Source organism: Lingula anatina, chromosome 2 (assembly GCF_051362555.1).
Source record: "Lingula anatina isolate TDL-2025a chromosome 2, LinAna3.0, whole genome shotgun sequence".
Classification (NCBI taxonomy): Eukaryota; Metazoa; Brachiopoda; class Lingulata; order Lingulida; family Lingulidae; genus Lingula; species Lingula anatina.
In genome coordinates, this window is record NC_141768.1 from 29,798,058 (window position 1) to 29,816,293 (window position 18,236).

An 18,236-nucleotide genomic window follows, 5' to 3' on the forward strand; every position below is an offset into this window, starting at 1 on the left:
GAGATCTTTGCTGGAATATGAAAAAGAAAATCTGTGAAGAGTAGTTTAACTTTTAAAAGCCCTATTCAATTAGTTTTTATGTTTTCACAAGCGTGATAACATTAATTTAATTATGATATGATCTTTTTTAACTGTAATGTATGTTTTTCAACCTGCTTTTGTCTGACTGTGGAATTCCTTTCATGGGTTTCCTGGAAATGTTTAAGTTAGATTTAAGTGTTTATTTACAGTTTTATCAACACTATAGTTATTGACAGTTTTATCAATACTATAGTTTTTGTTTATCTATTAATTATAAGCACTTGGTCTGCACTATAGTTATTGAAAGTTTTATCTATACTATAGTTCTTGTTTATCTATTAATTATAAGCACTTGGTCTGCACTCCATCATTTTAAGTCAAAATGATAAGCAATTTCATTGTTATAAAATGTTAGAGTACATTTTGAAAAATATAAAGTAGAGTATGTTACATATACCAGTATATGTAGTACATATTTAACTTTTTTCAGCTTTCTAAATATAGTGTACAGTTTAATTTATTGTTAAACGTTCTTTAAACAGGTTCTGACAAGTGACAAAAGAACACTTGCATTATTTTTGTTCTGTTACAACAAGTCTTATACTTTGTCCCCTTACCAGGGCAATTTTACTACAATACATAGGGCACGGGGTGGAAAAAGGCTTTGTTTTGACTCATTTAGCTACTTGTACAGATTCTTTTTGAGGGAACATGCATTTGACATCTCCCTAATCTGTAATTGCATAAGTTTGCTTTTACCCTATGAATTAGGCAATATATATATATAAAAGGCTTGAAAGAATAAAAATAATACTTTATTTTGATTTTGACTGATTCAAGTAACTTTCTCTTATTATATTCTAGAATTTCTTTGTTAAATATTTGCAATATCCAATATTGTAACTATTACTGGATTAGAAGAATTTTATTTTACAACCAAAGTCTGTTTATGTTTCCAGGCAATAACAGCTATCAATGGTGTATCATTGTATACTAAACTGCTTTGGCAACAGAAAAGTATTGGCATTCAAACTTCGATATCTGGATCTGACTGCCGACCAGTCTTTTTTAATTTGTCTTCATTCTTTAACTTCGGTTTTTCTGTTCTTGTGTGCCACACCAATACCTGGTTTGAAAAATGCATCAATATGAATAAAACAGCAATTTATACTCGGGCCCGTAGCCAGCAATTTCAGAAGGGGGGGTTCGTTTTCTGAAAAAGTGGACCTTTTACCATAAAATCCTCAAGTACATAAATCAAATTTTACCCAGAGTGGACCTTTTCCAAGCAAAAAGGGTGGTTCTTTCGAACCCCCCGAACCCCCCCTGGCTACGGGCCTGATACTGTGCACTGACAAACTATAGAAATCAAAATGCTTCCAATATTTGAAATTGCAGTTTAATTAAGAGAAAAAAGAATCCATCATCTGTAACTCTTGTTCTTGAAAATTACCTTACCAATGCTGCAGCATTTATAATCTGCCCCACAACCCCCAGGAGCAGATGGAGGATGCCTTCTGGGTCTCAGAAGATGGCCAGAATTTTTCAAGTTAACATAAACGTGCATCTAATTTTATTCTGTCAGAAGATGGTCAGAATTTAGAGAATGGGTCAACAATGATAATTTGGAAGGCTGTTAGAAAATAGCTCTGGATCTGCCCCTGACCCCCTACCTTTGAGCAATTTTCAGCTTTAGGTTCCAGATCTTGCATGGTGACCAGATGTTTCAACAGCTCGGACTCCTGGTAACCTCTGGGCACCCGGATTTTGAAGTTTGCTTGTGGATTCTTTAATATCAGCTGTAGATTTATTGCAAAGCCTGCCATATCCATAGCAAATGGTCGCTCTGGTTTCCAGTATGTGAACCAGCCTGTTACCTGGATACAAAAAACAAGTAATACATATTCAAACAAGTTGATCTCAATGATTAATGTAAACAATCAAGAAAGCACAGATTTAGATGTATCCTTATCTGAAAATAATCTCTTTTCTAACAGATGAATAAGTCTATAATTGTTTCACATTAAAATAAAAAGTTTGTTGCAAATAGATATTTACTTAAGGACCAGAGAGGCAATAATGCCTCCTGGGTATATACCACCAACTGGATTAGGTGTATAAAAGGGATAATAAATAACCAAATAATATATAACCAAAAAGAGTTATAGAGTTTACAATACTATAATGGCCGGCTGACACAACCATGTATGGGACACAAAAATGTATAGACTTATGAAGAATATAAAATGCAAGCCCTAACCCATCCACAAGATAAAAAAGTGATTGATCACCAGAGTTGTGTTTGTTCCTCCTTTCAATTTCTGTAAAAACAAACTTTTTACTTTTATAATTGAGATAACTCACAAGTTAAGAGACTAAGTGTACTGCCCACATACAATCATTTTTGTTTTATTTCTTAGAGAACACCACTCTCCCCCCAAGTAAAAAAGTTCAAACGTACATGTATTGCATCACTAGATAAAGCAATCGGTGGCATAAAAAATTCCCATGCTGATGGGATTTTTCTGAATAACTTAATAGCAACATTCCAAAATGTATGCTTTAAGTAACTCATAATAATAAGGGAGTATTTCTGTTTGTGTAACATATCATTTCAAAAGCTGTACATATATTATATGTACGGATTTATTTCAGATGATAATTACACTCAATCCCACAGTTATCCTCCTCTGCTGCTGAGCCAGGGTTTAAGGGCAGGTGTAGGGGCAGGGTAGTTGTGTAAGAATAGACAGCTTGATTGGGTGAGATCTCACAAGGGTCTCTTCTTCAATTCTGAACCCTGTGATATATCAGAGGGAAGCAACTTTAAACATTTTTTTTCTATTTGAAACAAGACTTACCTTTCCATTGTGGACCACTGGACTTTCATACCTCAATGCTCCCACCAGCCCCACTGGCCAAACAGACACTTTCTTGGTGGACCTCATCTAAATGCAAAAAAAAAGGCGTATTTGAAATACAATTCCTTAGTTCTATAAACGGGGGCGTCTCGATAGTCCGAAGGTCCATTGGTCCGAAGGTTCATTGGTCCGAAGGTTCTATAGTGAACCATCGGACCAATGAACCTTCGGACTATCACTACTGCCCCCTATAAACAGATGTGTATATTCATTACCTTTAAAATTACAGTTCAAGGTCTGTTTAAGTAACTTTAAATATATGCAAGTGTCGCCTGTACAATGAAATATTAATGGGTACCTCATCAAATAACTTGAGATCATAAGTATTGTCATCATCTGCAAAATAAACAACTCCCTGCTTGTTGTCAACATCAAGATTGTCCCTTAGCCATTTTAATGCAATGTTTCTCTGCAATACTCCTCTGGGTTTCAACCAGTTTGGATCATTTTCTTGTAATTTATGGTCTTCTGGTGTAGCTATATTCAAGTGTGTGTAAATCAGTCCACAGTTTCTGAGAAAATTAGTGACAAGAGGGGTCTTTTCTATTGCATCTTCTACCACTATCCAGTGAAAATTTCTCACATGAAGAAATGTTTGTGATAATCTTGTAAGCTCTGCTTTTTGAACACATCTTGCATAAGTGGGAGTAATGGCATAAATAGTAGGAAGGTCTTTAATGAAACTCTGTTGTTGTTTGAGCATTGACACAGCACTATTTGAGTAGGTTTTGTTGAGTTCTTTCTCAAGGTGCAATAGTCTCTCCTCTTGTAATTGCAATCTTCTCTCCTTGGCAGAAAGTTCCAATACTTTTTTTGATACCCACTTCACTTCTTCATCAATGTCCATGTTGCTGCAGAAATATCCTTCAAATGATATACAAAAATATTTTATTTCAAACTATTTAAAGTTAAATATTTATACATATATTAATTTTGGTTGAATAAAATACAAAGATACTACAGCTAATTTAATATTTAATAGAAACAAAAACAAAACTGTGTAAAATACTTGCCTCTTAACTAATGCAAGTGGTTACTTAAAGGGATATACATGTAAAACAACTGTTCGTTTTGATCAAATAACTTTTCTCCTGGGATAAACAATGATTTTCCCATGCTAACCAATGGTTAATGAATCCATTTCTCCATTCACACGTACTTCAAAATTTTTTCTAAATTTTTTTTTTTTTTTTTTTTTTTTTTTTTTTTTTTTTTTTTTTTTGCAATAATCTCTTAAGAGATTATTTCTGAGGTGTAGCCATCTATGAAGGTCTCTGATGACCAGCATAGATTGTAGAATAATTGTGACAACTGCTGTTTTGGTGGTAAAATGGAATTTATATTTCTTTGAGTTGTTTACAATGTATTAATTGTGAAATATGGATCTCATAGGAACAGTTGTTCTCCCTTTAATTACTAGCCCTGTATGTCTCACAAATACATGTGCTGTATATATACATGTAAGCCTGCATGAAAATCCATGCATTAGCATTCCCATTTAAGAATCTTTTAATTACCGTAAATAGGACTACTAACTGTATATAGGAGTGCTCACAGTAAGAAACAACTTCTGCGTGAATTTTCGTGCTGGCCGCGTGCAATTCACATACATGTAAGTATGCAATATGGTATATACATATGCACATTTTATATATAGCGTACTGTGCATTGGTCATTACCTTGGGAAAGTAACATAATGAAAAGGAAAATGAGCAGCAACACCAAAAACAATGCAAACCGCCGCTTGAATATAATAACAGCCATGGACAATAGCTGATTGCATTTTTACAATGCATGCTATTTAGATGACAAAATTCATTATATCCCCCACCTGTCTTACAAACACCGGAGATGAAACAACGTGGATTTGTTTGTGAGGTTCAGCGGTAATGAATAATAATCAAGACGAGCCACATATGAAAATATAAAGGATTACTGTTTTTGTTTATAAACATATAATGTAAAACATATAATAGTGGCTCCCACATTAATGATATAGGCTCTAGAGTTTGACTGTTTTAAAAAACAAAAATAAAAGGTGGAAACTTTTCGGGAGATTTTAGCTTTCTGAATTACAGATTCACTGCCTTACATATGGAGAACTTACCACGGGAAAGAGCAGTAAGCCAAAAGAGCTAACTAAGCCAAACGTGATTGGGGACTTGGTTGTCTAAGTTTATATTTTGGTGTGCTATAGCAATTGTTTATTCTCAACATGAAGTAACTCTGTACGATTTTGGATTAATGCTTTTGGATCGTTTGAAAAGGTGCATGACATGGACGCAATATTTCACGAGAGAGTAAGTAAGAAATGACCAGCCCTAATAATATTCTCTACATGTAGTTGGAGGGCTGTGGCTCATTACAGAGAGATAATGATTTAGAAGGGATGTCACTAAATACCGAGGTAACACGAAAGGATACCATTCTGTTGCTTTAAACATCAAAGTAACTTGCTATCCAGGGGCGGATCCATGCAGAGATATTTTCTGACAGTCTTCCAGATTTTCTTTGTTAATTCGTCCTTAATTTTTGACCGTCTTCCGACAGAAAATATTAGATACCCGTCAATGTAAACTTAAAAATCTGACCGTCTTCCGGAAGACCCAGAAGACGGCCTAAATCCGCCCCTGCTATCTGTACTCTGCCCCCCAAATTTCATTGATCTTGAACTCAATCAATGTTTATCCTATAGTGTAGGTCTACCAGGTGCCGAATGTTAACTTTGGGCCCTATTATTACCGGTGTCACGTGTACGGTTCGTTCTGCATGAACCATGCATCCTGACCGAATGTACACGCAGCGAACGCGTGTATGAACTGTTCCGTGAATGATCCGTAGTTACTAGTATTCACCTGTACTGTAATATTGTACAGTATGTTCTCAACAGTGTATGTTTATTTAAGTCTAAGAATGTACACACCGGAAGTCTCTCAGATTTGCTTGCGCTTCGTGCGCACGAGCAGAACAGATGGTTCATGCTCCAAACGATTTATGCCACATCAGTACTTGATCATGGTGTTATGAGTGCATGTAGTTCGTTTTCAGTGCACATTTAACCCATAAATAAGCAATCTATCATACATTTATATGTCTTTTAGAAGTAAGTTATATTTGAAGAAGAGTCTTGACTGAAAGGAACAGTAATTAAATCCTAGCTTACACTTGGGTGCTAGTCTATGTTTTAAATTAGTCAGAATAAATTTATAGTCTCTCGAGCTTTACCTTTTGAGTTATGGGGAAAAGTTTTAAATACGTACATAACTTAAGACATGCATTTTAGCTCAGACTGGAGAACATCTAGAACAAGTACATGTGTGTTTGTGCACGTGAAGAAAATTTGAACAGGCATTTCCAGTATATACACACTTTAATTACCACTGCATCATTAATACCAGTACATTTATCTTTTACATGTTTCATTGTTCGGTTTCAGCAAGAAGGCTCTCTGTGTGCCCAGCATTGTCTAAATGCACTCCTTCAGGGCCCTTACTTCACTGCAGTGGATCTGGCAGAGATAGCCAGGCAGTTGGATGAATCTGAAAGGAGGCACATGGCAGTGGCAGGAGAAGACTCAGAAGATTACAGAAGATTTTTGGAGGTATGCTGAAGTCTTGTTAAGGTGATGGATAAGCTGAATAATTATCGGAAATACAATTGTTTGATATTTTACAATAGGGTGTTAAGTTTGGAAGGTTATTTTCAAGCAACACTGCACAATGCTTAAATTTGTTGTTGTGATAAATCTTACAAAATAATCCATCTTTTAAAGATGTCCGTTTAAGATGTGTTTACCTTGGAATATAGGAGTTTATATATATCATATATTAGTTATTTAAAACAGTTTTATTTGTGTCATATATTTCTTGCAGCAAGGATCTACTAATATGGATGACAGTGGTTTCTTCTCAATACAAGTGATCAACAAGGCACTGGAGGTGTGGGCCTTGGACATGATTCCATACAATAGTCCAGATCCTGTGGCTGTTGGTGCAAGAGAAAACCCAGTGTAAGTTTGGTGTCAGATTGGTTCAAAATTCATGCATTTATTATACCAATCCTTTTTACTGGATATGTACTGGATGTGCTAAAGTATGAAAGGAAAGGCTTAAAAAAAGAAAAAGAAAAAAAGAAAAAAAAAAACAAAAAACAAAAAAAAACATGAAGTGATGACCAGTCTGTGCATCCACTGGGATGCTGGAGCTTTCAAATCTCTATCTTAATGACTTCTCATCTCCTCAACTTGCACACCTATGAAAAGCCATCCAGTTTTCCAATCAACATGACCATTATTAAGATAAGATTCATTTGCTTGTTAACCAGTTAGGAGATGGGAGGTGAGTTTAATGTAAAAGAGCTCCTGCTCGTTGACATTGTTTTACATTAGTTTCTTTTAAAAATGAACCCTTCTTAGTCTCTGTACACCAGTTCTAGATGCAAAAACCAAATTGATCTTTTCCTGTTACAAATATATCAATCATTGCTCAAGTGTGTTGCACATCAAATGAAACTTTCTAATCTCTTCTTTAAATTAAGTTCTTACAAATATTTATTGTCTGCCAATATTGGCTGCTGACAGACACATTAAGATCCTTACTCAGTGTGACCATTTGACCCCATAAATTTTGCATGTGGGCTTTTAGCAGTTATCTCTCCCTAGGCATTTATTTTTGTCTGCATAAAAATGTAGCAAAGACTATATGAGACTGGAATTTGCATCAATTTCTAATAATTTGAGCCACTGATTAACTACTTTACACCTGAGCAGATGAACATCCATTGAATACTAAACATTGTATAAAAAAAGCCTTATTTAATTTGGTATGGAGCAAATGTAGTTGTAATGCAATCTATATTTGCTCAATATCTCATTTGAAGCTATTGGTTTGTTATTCTACTGTTTGTGATTATTATATGCTGCATATCACCTTTGTATTATTTAATTGACAGCAGTGTTTTTTTTTTTTTTTAAATAAAATCTGACCTGTATATATTTGACTTCTTTTTTCACCCTTGTTTTTATTGCAGAGAACAACAGGCTTTCATTTGTAACTTCAAGGAACATTGGTTGTCTATCAGAAAACTTGGCCATCAGTGGTTTAATTTGAACTCTTTGCTCACAGAACCAGAACTTGTTTCTGATACTTTTCTTGCCATGTTTCTTATGCAATTACAACAAGAAGGTACGTTAATAGATAATTTGAAAATTTTTCAAAGTTTAGAAATTGTATTTTGATATGTAGTCAAGAGAAATCCTGTAGGTGCATGGTAATTATAGGAATAATTTGAAAATTTAGATATTATATTTTGATTTTCCTTTTATTTATTTATACCTTCCTACCTGCCTGAAAAAGAAAGTGTTCAATGCTTGTGTGCTGCCGGCAATCACCTATGGTTCAGAGACCTGGGCACTGAATGCCTCCATGGAACACAAGCTTCAAGTAGCTCAGAGAAAGATGGAAAGAATTATGTTGAACATCAATCCAAGAGAGCGGAAAACGAATGTATGGTTACGTGAACAGACCAAAGTTAAGGACGTACTGCTCACAGTTAAAGAAATGAAATGGAGGTGGGCAGGACATGTCAAAAGAATGAAGGACAATAGGTGGACAATCAGGCTTACAGAATGGACCCCAAGGTATGGACAAAGAAAAAGAGGAAGGCCGGTCAAACGATGGAGGGATGAATTAGATGACTACTGGAAGTCTTGGAAGAAGAAACCTTGGCCAAACTGGAAATCTGAGGCTCAGGATAGGAAACAATGGAAAAAGCATGCTGAGGCCTTTGTCCAACAGTGGAACACTATAGGCTCTAAATGATGATGATGATTATACAGGATGGCCCAAAATGTTTCCATTCTGATTGTACACTATTTAAAATCTGCATACTTTAATAATTATTTTCAGAAAAGTGTCACAGAAGCATGAAGTTTTTATTGGAAACGAAAAGTCTCCAATTTTCTCATTATTTCAGAACACAGGTCATTATCAGCCTATGCACCCTTTCTCTGAATTTCATTTGCTACATGGTGCATGGATTGAGCATGTCATTAAAGAAGGATATCTATTTGTAATTATAAGATTATATTGGATGTGGAGGGTGCCCTTTTTGACATTGTTTGATATTATTTTTTCATAGTAATGTAATTGTATTTCATCATTAATGTGTAAAAATAAATGAAATGAAAAAGTTTTCTTGTTTTGTATGTACAGTAAACTGTCTTGTAAATGACAGTAAGTTGCCCTCATTTACATTCAAAAAGTCCTCGAAAAGTATTTGATTTTAGAGCCTAAAAATTTGTAATATGTTCTGTATGAACCATCATTTAATGCTTAGGCTTCTGGGGAATGTAAAGAAGTTCTTTATTTATATTTATATTTCTTTTAATAACACATTCCAGGCTACTCAATATTTGTCATAACTGGGCACCTACCAGACTGCGAGGCTGACCAGCTATTACAACTGACCCCAGCTGTCCAGCCAATCAAGCCAAAGCTGATCACAGAATCTCAAGATGCCCAAGCTGGCAGTAGTGCAGAACAAGATGATAGTGCCAGATATCAGTTTAGGCAGTCAGACTTGGAGAAGGCCCTTGCAGAAAGTGCCAAAACACTTGAGGGAACTGAGGAAGATGACCTCCAAAAGGCCCTAAAGCTTAGTGTGGAAGGTGAAAGGGTTTATTTTGAAATTGATCTATGTTTTTATTGTTAAATATGCTGTAACATTTACTATTAAAGGTTCATGGAGGTCTTGTGTGGATTTGCTTTATTTTGCATACTCCATTTCTGATTAATCATTAAAAGAAAAAAAATTGTTTAAAAAGGTTGGATGCAAAATGAAATTATTTCCTTCTTTTAAGACACCACTGGCTAATAACACCTTGAAACACAGTGTAAGGGAATGAAATCGAGCATTAATTAATGTTGAGCAGTACTCACTATTGTAGGGCCTAACTTGGACCTATTTAAAACTCTAGGTCTTCACATCTTTTAAATGTGGGACCCAAATACATTAGCGACAGACGAGTAAAAAAAAATCAACTTAAACCTGATAACTCTTCATTGCAGGTATACTACCAGGTAGCAGTGAGGATACTGTTGATGGTGGTGCTGTTGAAAGTGACGTTCATTCAGTCACAGATGGTGCCGATAAGAACTGTGATACCAGTAGTGGAAATAACATAGTCACAGCCGAGGAGATACGGCTACGGAGATTAGCATATTTAGACAAACCTGAACATGGAACAGATACTCCAGGCAAGTTTGAGTGCAAAGCTACAAGTTCTTATAACTTGACATACAGTTTTATTTATTTCATATCCAGGCAGTTAGAGCTAAGAGGACTGGTTTTTAGCTGTAACTTGAAAAATGTGCAACCTTATCCCTGGCATGGAAGTACAACTGGTGTCAGCACACAATTTTCACACACCTTACAGGATTTTTGAGTTTACAGTTCTTTCTATGACAAAAAACATGTTAATGTTTGATTTTTCATTATGCTCAAGTGTGCAGTGGATTATGTTGTTTTAATTTTTTCTTTAATTAATTAGTTAATTTTATTGGAGTGGTAAAATTGAACATTAGTCACATGGTTTAACTCATATTTATGCCAACTTTTTAAGCATGTTTTCAATATGTTAAATGATGGAAAATGATGAATTGACAATTGGTGTTTTATGAAAAAACTAGTATTATGTTGTGCAAGAATGTATAAAAGAACTTCAATATAATAAGTGGTCTAGGTTTTAGTTGCTTTATTATCATGGCACTTGCACTGGTACATTATTGGGAGGTTGAGACTGTGCCTCTGAAAAAAAGACGCTCTTGTCCACAGGGTTTTCTTTTTCTACAGGATCATAAAACTCGTTCACATCGTCCTCAATCTCTATGACATAGTCATCACTCTTAACTATATCGCATTCTGCTAAAATATTGTCCAACTTGCCAATAACAAGAGAGTTAATGTATTGCGCCACCTTGCATCTGGTTTGTGCCAGTTTGTTCTGGCATGTTCTCACAAGACTGCTCTGTGGATTGCCACAGGTGACCCCATTGCGCTGGCCTGTCACACGTTGTCTTTGTCCTGCCCCTTAACACACATCTGACATCAGACCTCCACCAGATTCTATCAGACACAAGGTTTTTCCACAAAAAAAAGCAGAATTCTGCATTTTTTAATTCAATTCTGATGGTTCCTGAGATTCATCAAGGTTGAGTGTTGGATCCCATGATAAATGGGCTTTTTTAAACCTAGGCTCATTTCTGTTCTATTCCATCCCACTTGTACTTCCATGTCCTGGGGAACACTAGCACCCATTTCAAATATATTGTTAATTCAGCCACACATCAAGATTTTGCACAGAACAAGAATAATACTGATTTTTATTTTTTTTTTCAGAAAAAACTGAAGAGGAGGACTTGCAACAAGCTATCAAAATGTCAATGGAGAGCACCTGATCTTTTCAGCCTTGCCCTGCCTGGCCTGAACATGGATGACCATGGTCCATCTAACAATTCAGCAGCAGAGCTATATGTCTGTGCCATTGCCTTTCCACAGACGTTGCAAGCTTCTAACTGAATGTATTTGATATAGCAACAGTGCATGTTCATTATAAGTAAAGCAACATTGCATGACCATTATGAAGTAAAACAAAAGGAAACCAGATGGATGACTAATGCTAATTTCTCTTAATGAGCCAGCTGAATGTGTATCGTGCAGAAGATTTGAATTAGTAGATATTGATTAATATTTAGATGCATTAAGGGGGCATCTAATGTTATGTTGACAGAAAAGCTAACTACTGCTACTAGTGCTGAAGGTTTCAGTTTGCAGGGTTTTACACAGTAGTAGTATAGGCAGCTGATTATTGGCCAGTATCAATTATAATTAATTTTTGTCTGAGCACAAATGGTAGATGTGCTTGGTAAAGCTAATGTTTACTTCTTGAAGATCAGTGATATTGGTATTTGTTATCAGTTAAGCTTAAAGTGAACTTTTTATCTTTAGATTACTCCGTTTGCTGCAAAAGTAATTCATTTATATTTCTTGTAAGTAGAAGCATACATATTTATTTGGGAATTACATGACAACTTATATAATTTTTTCATGGTTTTGTAATACATTCAGTAAAAGTTTATTTACCTCTTGTTTTGTCTTACAAAACATCAACAAGTAGATAACAAAAACAAAAGAAAAATGAAAATTAATTAAAAATTACTTCATTTTTGAAATCAAAGAACTTGCCCATAGCATTTGGTGAAAATAGACATATAGCTTGAGCCTAGCCTTAACAATTAACAATATCTTTGTGAAGATGGAGTGAAATAGTGTGTTCACCTCACTTCCTTGAGTGGGATTTTTTTTATGTAACCTTAAACATGGTTATGTCATTCTCCAGTTAACTTAAACAAATTCAGATGTTGTTTTGCAAATTTGTTAATTTTTTTATTTCTTTTGAAACCACTATACTTCAATAACATTTTATGCATTGTATTTTCAAATACAATCTGTTTATTTATAACAAAATATATAATGTACAAAAGTGACAAAATTCTACTGTGCAAATTTTTACATGCAACTTTTGTCTGAAAATTTTCAGCCAACTTAGAGACCATTCCCAGAAACTATGGTACTAACTTTGGATAGATCTATCACCAAAGGGGCTCTCACTAAATTGCTATCAACTTCAGCAGCTTAGATGTCTTGCACATCCACTGAAGCTGTTAGAGGGTAATTAACTATCGTTTAGCAGCTTCAGAAGGCATGCCAGACATAAGCCGTTTAAGCTAAAGTCAATTTAGCAAGAATCCCCTTGGAGATGGGTTGATCCAGTTAGATTGATCTAGGCATGGGAACCCAGTCTAAATGCTTATAATGAAGCACCCCAAACTGAATCCATTATCTGTTAACTACATTAATGATATAAGAAACAAAGAACAAACTGCATCTCAGCACCCACTTGTTTGAGCATAAAACCATCCTGTGTGTAGATTACAGTCCATTTATGCTATTCAGAAGATCTGCATTAATTATTTCAATCGGTCCTTATGCCAAAGCTGAAAATGGCATGCACAACAACTCTTCCACACTGCTCAGTAAACCAATAGGAAAATTTAATATAACCTGGTATTTGTTGAAATCTGAGATCTACACAGTTAATAATGTATGTCCATTCCAATCTAATACAGGAGGTTCTGCAAGTAGATTTAGATAGATATTTTTTGCCATATCTCCTGATGTAAAAGGCTTTCCTTACTTTAGCTGAGAAGGTTCCATGGAATATGAGCTGACTATAGCTACCCCCTCTTCCCCAGTGATAAGTCCTTTTGAATGAGAAAGAAATACAGTTGATAAGCTAACTCTCTATTATTAGTTGACTGGATTCCATATTAAAATATTAAAAGACTAGCTACATTTGACAGCATCTCTGACTAAAAGATCTACAATACTGACTTTTTTGATTTTTTTTTCAAACATGCCCCATTTTAAACTGTCTCCATAAACAATTGTCTTCATACTTTAAATTTCTCATTTTCTGTTTATCTGCTAATCAGAATCACTGCAAATTAAAATAGTAGCATGTTTTTAACTTTTTTACACATAAAATAATAATATCTAAGTATGATGAAGTACACTTAACTTCATTGCATCATGTGGTGAATATTTATTACCACATTATTTAAAAGTTAACTTTATGCAGATGAAGTAAGAGAGTTTAACCAGTAATACCATTAAAAACTGACAAAACTTACTGATCACTCTTAACAACAGTCAATAAGATTAAAAGATATGACTCTCCTTCCTTAAAATAGACAAAAACATTTATCTTCTTACATTTGTTTCAAAATAAGAAATTATTTTCTTAACATTGTATGAATGGGGCCATTGCACCAAATGTGCAATTTTCAATAGCTCCTAAAGTACAGTTACTAAAATAACTAATATTCTCATTTAAGTAGTCCCTAATACTGATTTCAATTTCAACAAGAGGATCAGAAAGGCGATGATGCATGACGGGTATGTAACTGATAGGCACTGATAGGCCCCATACAGAATAGGGGACTAACTAGTCTGAGGGGTAAATATGGTGACCCACTACAAAGCTTGCCGTCAAATCTGCTAATAGACACTGAACAGATATCATGTGGGGAAGTATTCAATTGTGTCAGCCATATTTGACCATCAGACTAGTTAGTTCCCTATTCTGAATGGGGCCATAGACCCCAAACTCATGTAGCTGACAGGTGACACCATATATACATTTCCACTGTTATATAACACGCACTGACTAACAGTATGGTTACTGAAAACCAACAAAAACAACTTTTATCAATGAAAGTACAAATATTATTAAAAGGATAATTAATAACTCTTCGTTTTGGCCTAAAAATTAATTTTCCTGGAGTAAACAACAATTTTTCAATACTTACCAATGGTTAATGAATCCATTTTTACATTCTGATTCAAAGTTAGTCCCTGGTTTTTTTCAAAACAGTTTGGTTTTTTTGCTAAAATCTCTTAACAGATTATAACTGAGTACAGCCATCAATGGAGATCACGTGATCTGAAGACAAGCTCAGATATCTGAATAATAGCTATAACTGCCTTTTTTGTGGTAAAACAGAATATGTTATATTTCTATGAGTTGTTCACGATGTTTTTATTGTGAAATATAGATATCATACGAAGAGTTATTATCCCTTTAACTGACCCTCAAAAAAGGACAAGGTTCAAAATAATGCAACATCAATTTCAAAACCTAAACCTTTGAAATCAGTTTTGTCTTCTTCAGTAAATTTTCCCACATTTCCTTATGCTTGGGAGATATTTCACATTTGATTAAAAATATTCAACAAAGGTGCATTGCAACAAATGTCACACCCACTAGTATGCACATGCACTGACTGACCCCAAAACTTTGCAGCTGCAAGTTGAGATAAAATCATTATGTGACCTTTTTTCCATAAAATGAGGATGCCTCAGTAGTTTATAAGGAGATGCTGTTACACTTAACAGTGACTTGTATCAACCAACAATAAGCATCAGATGCAATGGTTTGGAGGTAAAAACCAAGCTACCCCCAGCACTCATGCTGGTGGTACAATTAACTACAATCCTATTTGCACCAATATCACCAGTCTCAGCTATATGGGTCTTGCCTCACTGTCCACAATAGTACGTTTGTCTGAGACATCTGACTCGATGTAGCTTCCCTCTGCTGCACGTGCCCTCCTGTTACGAACAATCCTCAAAATGCATAACACTAGCTGTGCTGCCAGTACAAGAAAACAAACCCATGATGCTGTCTAATAAAGTAAAAGAAAGATAGATTAAATACATGTGGACCCACACACACATTCATGCATAGGCACACAATATATATATATATATATATATATATATATATATATATATATATATATATATATATATATATATATATATATATATATATATTGGGAGGGGAAAAAGCATACAAAATTTTTAAAATATTTAAATAACTAATTAACTCAAAAGTTATAACAGATTACATCCATGTGGTCCTCAATTCAAAAATCATGTCTGAAAACACAAAGTTAAAAGGGGTTGTACATCTATAAAACCATCTCTTACAATATTCAATTTAAGTTGTAAGCATGATGTTTATACTTTTTTTTTAAAGATTGGTAGCAATATCTTATATCAACTTCTACTGAGGTACTTGTCTTACTTGTGCAGTAGTGAAAAAGTTGAAGTAAGTCCCAAAATAAACATTTTTCCCTGCAGAATTCCAACTGGCTGCCCAGTCACTTTTCTGTCCATCAACACAACTGAAACAGTGACAAATGTGTTTTTCTCAACAAACCACACTCTTCAGATGTGCTATAAAGAATTGCATGTGATTAAATATACTGTACAGCCCAGATATCATCATAGAATTAACTCATTTCTATTAAAAGGCAGCTTTTCAAGAACTTTTTCAATGATCTTTGAATCTAAATGACAGAACTGCACTTTTAAGCACTATTATATCATCACAGAATAAAATCATCTACCTTTTTACATTGGCACCACTGTCCTTTCCTTTACGAAAGGTTCCACAAAACTGATAAAAGCCCACACTAACAATGCAGGACACGATAAACGTTAGGATGGTAAGGACCGAGTTGATCAGAGCAAAGGGCCACACCCACATCTGAGACCTGGAATATAAATATAATATAATATTTATAGATATCAGCAAGGCTAGAACATATTCAATCATAAACAAATTAAAGATGCAAGTTCAATATTGGATTAAAATCAATTGTCTAAAGTTAGTCTAGAAGACTTGCACTTAAATATGAACTCGGCTGATCGTTCAGGATTTTTGCATAATATATTTCAGGTATTATTAATTATATTAATTTTCAGACTTGAAGTTGATCAGTATTGTTTAAAGTTTGTAATTATGATACATAATATGTGGAAGTGAGTCATCAGATTATTTTGTATTATACATACATGAAAAAAAAAACACTTCACAAAATAAAACTGTGAACTATCTATGTGCTGAATTCAATACTTGACTTTGCTCAGCATCTACATATCACATACCCTATGTCTTTGTCCCTCTGGCACAAGGCATACACACCATACAGACCTACTGCAATACCATATAGTATGATAGCCACCACAAAATAAACCACCAAAAAGTGACAGACACCACCAACAGTCAGGGAAGGTGTGAACTGGGTTGAGTTCCAGACAACTTTGCCATATAATAAGCACTCTCCTTGAAAATTTGTCTGAAATGAATGACAGAAAATTTAAAATGAGTGTATGAGAAATGAGTATCAATGGTTTAAATGTTTATTGTCATGGAGTTAATTATAGGTGCCTGAGTAACTGCCAATGATAATTGCTGACATGAACTTGAAGTACTCAGTGGTGTCATTAACCTGTGTTTAGACAGCGTTTGTAGGTGCACAAGTAAAGGTATTTATCTGTATGACCCCTTGATTCATGTTAATAAACCTACATTAAGCTAACATGTCAAAAGGTTGAATTTGGACGCCAGAAATTATTTTGCACATGAAGTTTTTTTTCACAGTTGAATCTTGTTCAGGCAGCTACCTGGATACTTTGAGAAAATGTATCGCACTGGTATCAATATTAAAGCACACAAAATTTTCTGAATTATCTCAAATTGGAGTAGACTAGAGATTCGAAGCCTCTTGAAAAGTTTATTTTACCGACGCGAAATTTATAGTAACAAGTTATTTACACTTCCGTATCGAGTTAACAAAATTAATTACAGGTTACTTACCGTTGTTACACCTATAGGTACTGCAGTAATCATGCCAATCAGTGCAATGACAAAATACAGCACAGTTTGTGCAAGCAGATGATAATCAAGGGGCGGTAGCTCCATTTTGCACTTCTTGAGTTCAGCGATAATGAAAGAGTGGTATTGTCTCCATGTAAACATCAAAATAGTAGGAGAATTCTCCATTTAAGGTGGGAATGTAGGTTTGAGATTTTCTCTTAAAATAAAGGTCTTAGCTTTTTTATTCCTGTCATATTCATTTAATGTATCTTCAAAATATCTAATTATGCTTGGAACACAACTCCAACTTCATCGTGTGACGTAATTTATTGGGATTTTGGGGACAAAAACACCATTTTTTTATACACCTGATTTTCTCAGGCACCTGGACAGCTATAAACTTGCTGTTAATGGCATCATAACACTTGAACAAAGTACTACAGGATGGAGTCAGGGATTCATTTATTTATTAATAATGGTAGTACTTTCTTTATTCGATTCGTTATACACGCCGAGGCGAGTTTATACACAACATTAAGTAGTGATATCGGTCTTAGGTTGTTTAACGTACGAGTTGGTGGGCTTATTATGTTTTGGTAGAAGGACGATTATACCCCGGGTAAGAGTTATAGGTAGTTTGTCTTTTTCGTATGCCTCGTTTATACATCTTATTAAAAAACTATTCAGTTCTTTCCAAAAGAATTTGAAAAATTCGTAAGTAAACCCATCGGTACCTGGGCTCTTTTCATTTTTCGTTTGTCTTAATACTGTATAGAGTTCAGCGTAGCTTATCTCTCCTTCGAGTGAGGATGCTTCGGCTTCGGACAATTTTGGAGTTTCAATATTTTCCAATCGAGTTTTTATGTCTACTGATTCGTGATTTTGTTTCTTAAATAAATTTTCGTAAAAGCGTGCGGTTTCTTTGAGAATCTCATTTTGTTCAGTAAGAATATTTCCGTTATCTGTTACCAGTTTAGTTATCGACTTTTTTGTAAAATTGCAATTTC

The 18,236-nt window shown here is 34.7% G+C and overlaps 3 protein-coding genes across 5 annotated transcripts; 1 reads left to right on the plus strand and 2 right to left on the minus strand.

The window, feature by feature from the left end:
• Positions 1–820: 820 nt before the first annotated feature.
• LOC106166698 (galactosylgalactosylxylosylprotein 3-beta-glucuronosyltransferase 1) lies at positions 821–4,867 on the minus strand. Of its 2 annotated transcripts, none has more exons than XM_013545346.2 (5): positions 4,774–4,867; positions 3,241–3,806; positions 2,883–2,969; positions 1,695–1,898; positions 821–1,147 (listed from the first exon to the last, which is right to left on the minus strand). In XM_013545346.2, exons 2-5 carry the CDS (start codon positions 3,787–3,789, stop codon positions 1,049–1,051), a joined length of 939 nt encoding a protein of 312 aa, XP_013400800.2. In that variant the 5' UTR covers positions 3,790–3,806; positions 4,774–4,867; the 3' UTR covers positions 821–1,048. The 2 variants fall into 2 exon arrangements, with proteins under 2 accessions (XP_013400800.2, XP_013400799.2); XM_013545345.3 differs by having other exon boundaries at positions 4,622–4,840.
• A 155-nt stretch (positions 4,868–5,022) lies between these two features.
• On the plus strand, positions 5,023–12,078 carry LOC106166740 (ataxin-3). Of its 2 annotated transcripts, none has more exons than XM_013545386.2 (7): positions 5,023–5,242; positions 6,379–6,543; positions 6,815–6,951; positions 7,971–8,125; positions 9,343–9,609; positions 10,010–10,198; positions 11,340–12,078. In XM_013545386.2, exons 1-7 carry the CDS (start codon positions 5,219–5,221, stop codon positions 11,396–11,398), a joined length of 996 nt encoding a protein of 331 aa, XP_013400840.1. In that variant the 5' UTR covers positions 5,023–5,218; the 3' UTR covers positions 11,399–12,078. The 2 variants fall into 2 exon arrangements, with proteins under 2 accessions (XP_013400840.1, XP_013400841.1); XM_013545387.2 differs by lacking the exon at positions 5,023–5,242 and adding an exon at positions 5,290–5,349.
• A 337-nt stretch (positions 12,079–12,415) lies between these two features.
• Positions 12,416–17,408, minus strand: LOC106166699 (transmembrane protein 179). Its single transcript, XM_013545347.2, has 5 exons — positions 17,230–17,408; positions 16,518–16,708; positions 15,977–16,123; positions 15,652–15,751; positions 12,416–15,247 (listed from the first exon to the last, which is right to left on the minus strand). The coding sequence occupies exons 1-5, from the start codon at positions 17,389–17,391 to the stop codon at positions 15,086–15,088; spliced, it is 762 nt and encodes a 253-aa protein (XP_013400801.2). The 5' UTR covers positions 17,392–17,408; the 3' UTR covers positions 12,416–15,085.
• Between the last annotated feature and the right edge of the window lie 828 nt (positions 17,409–18,236).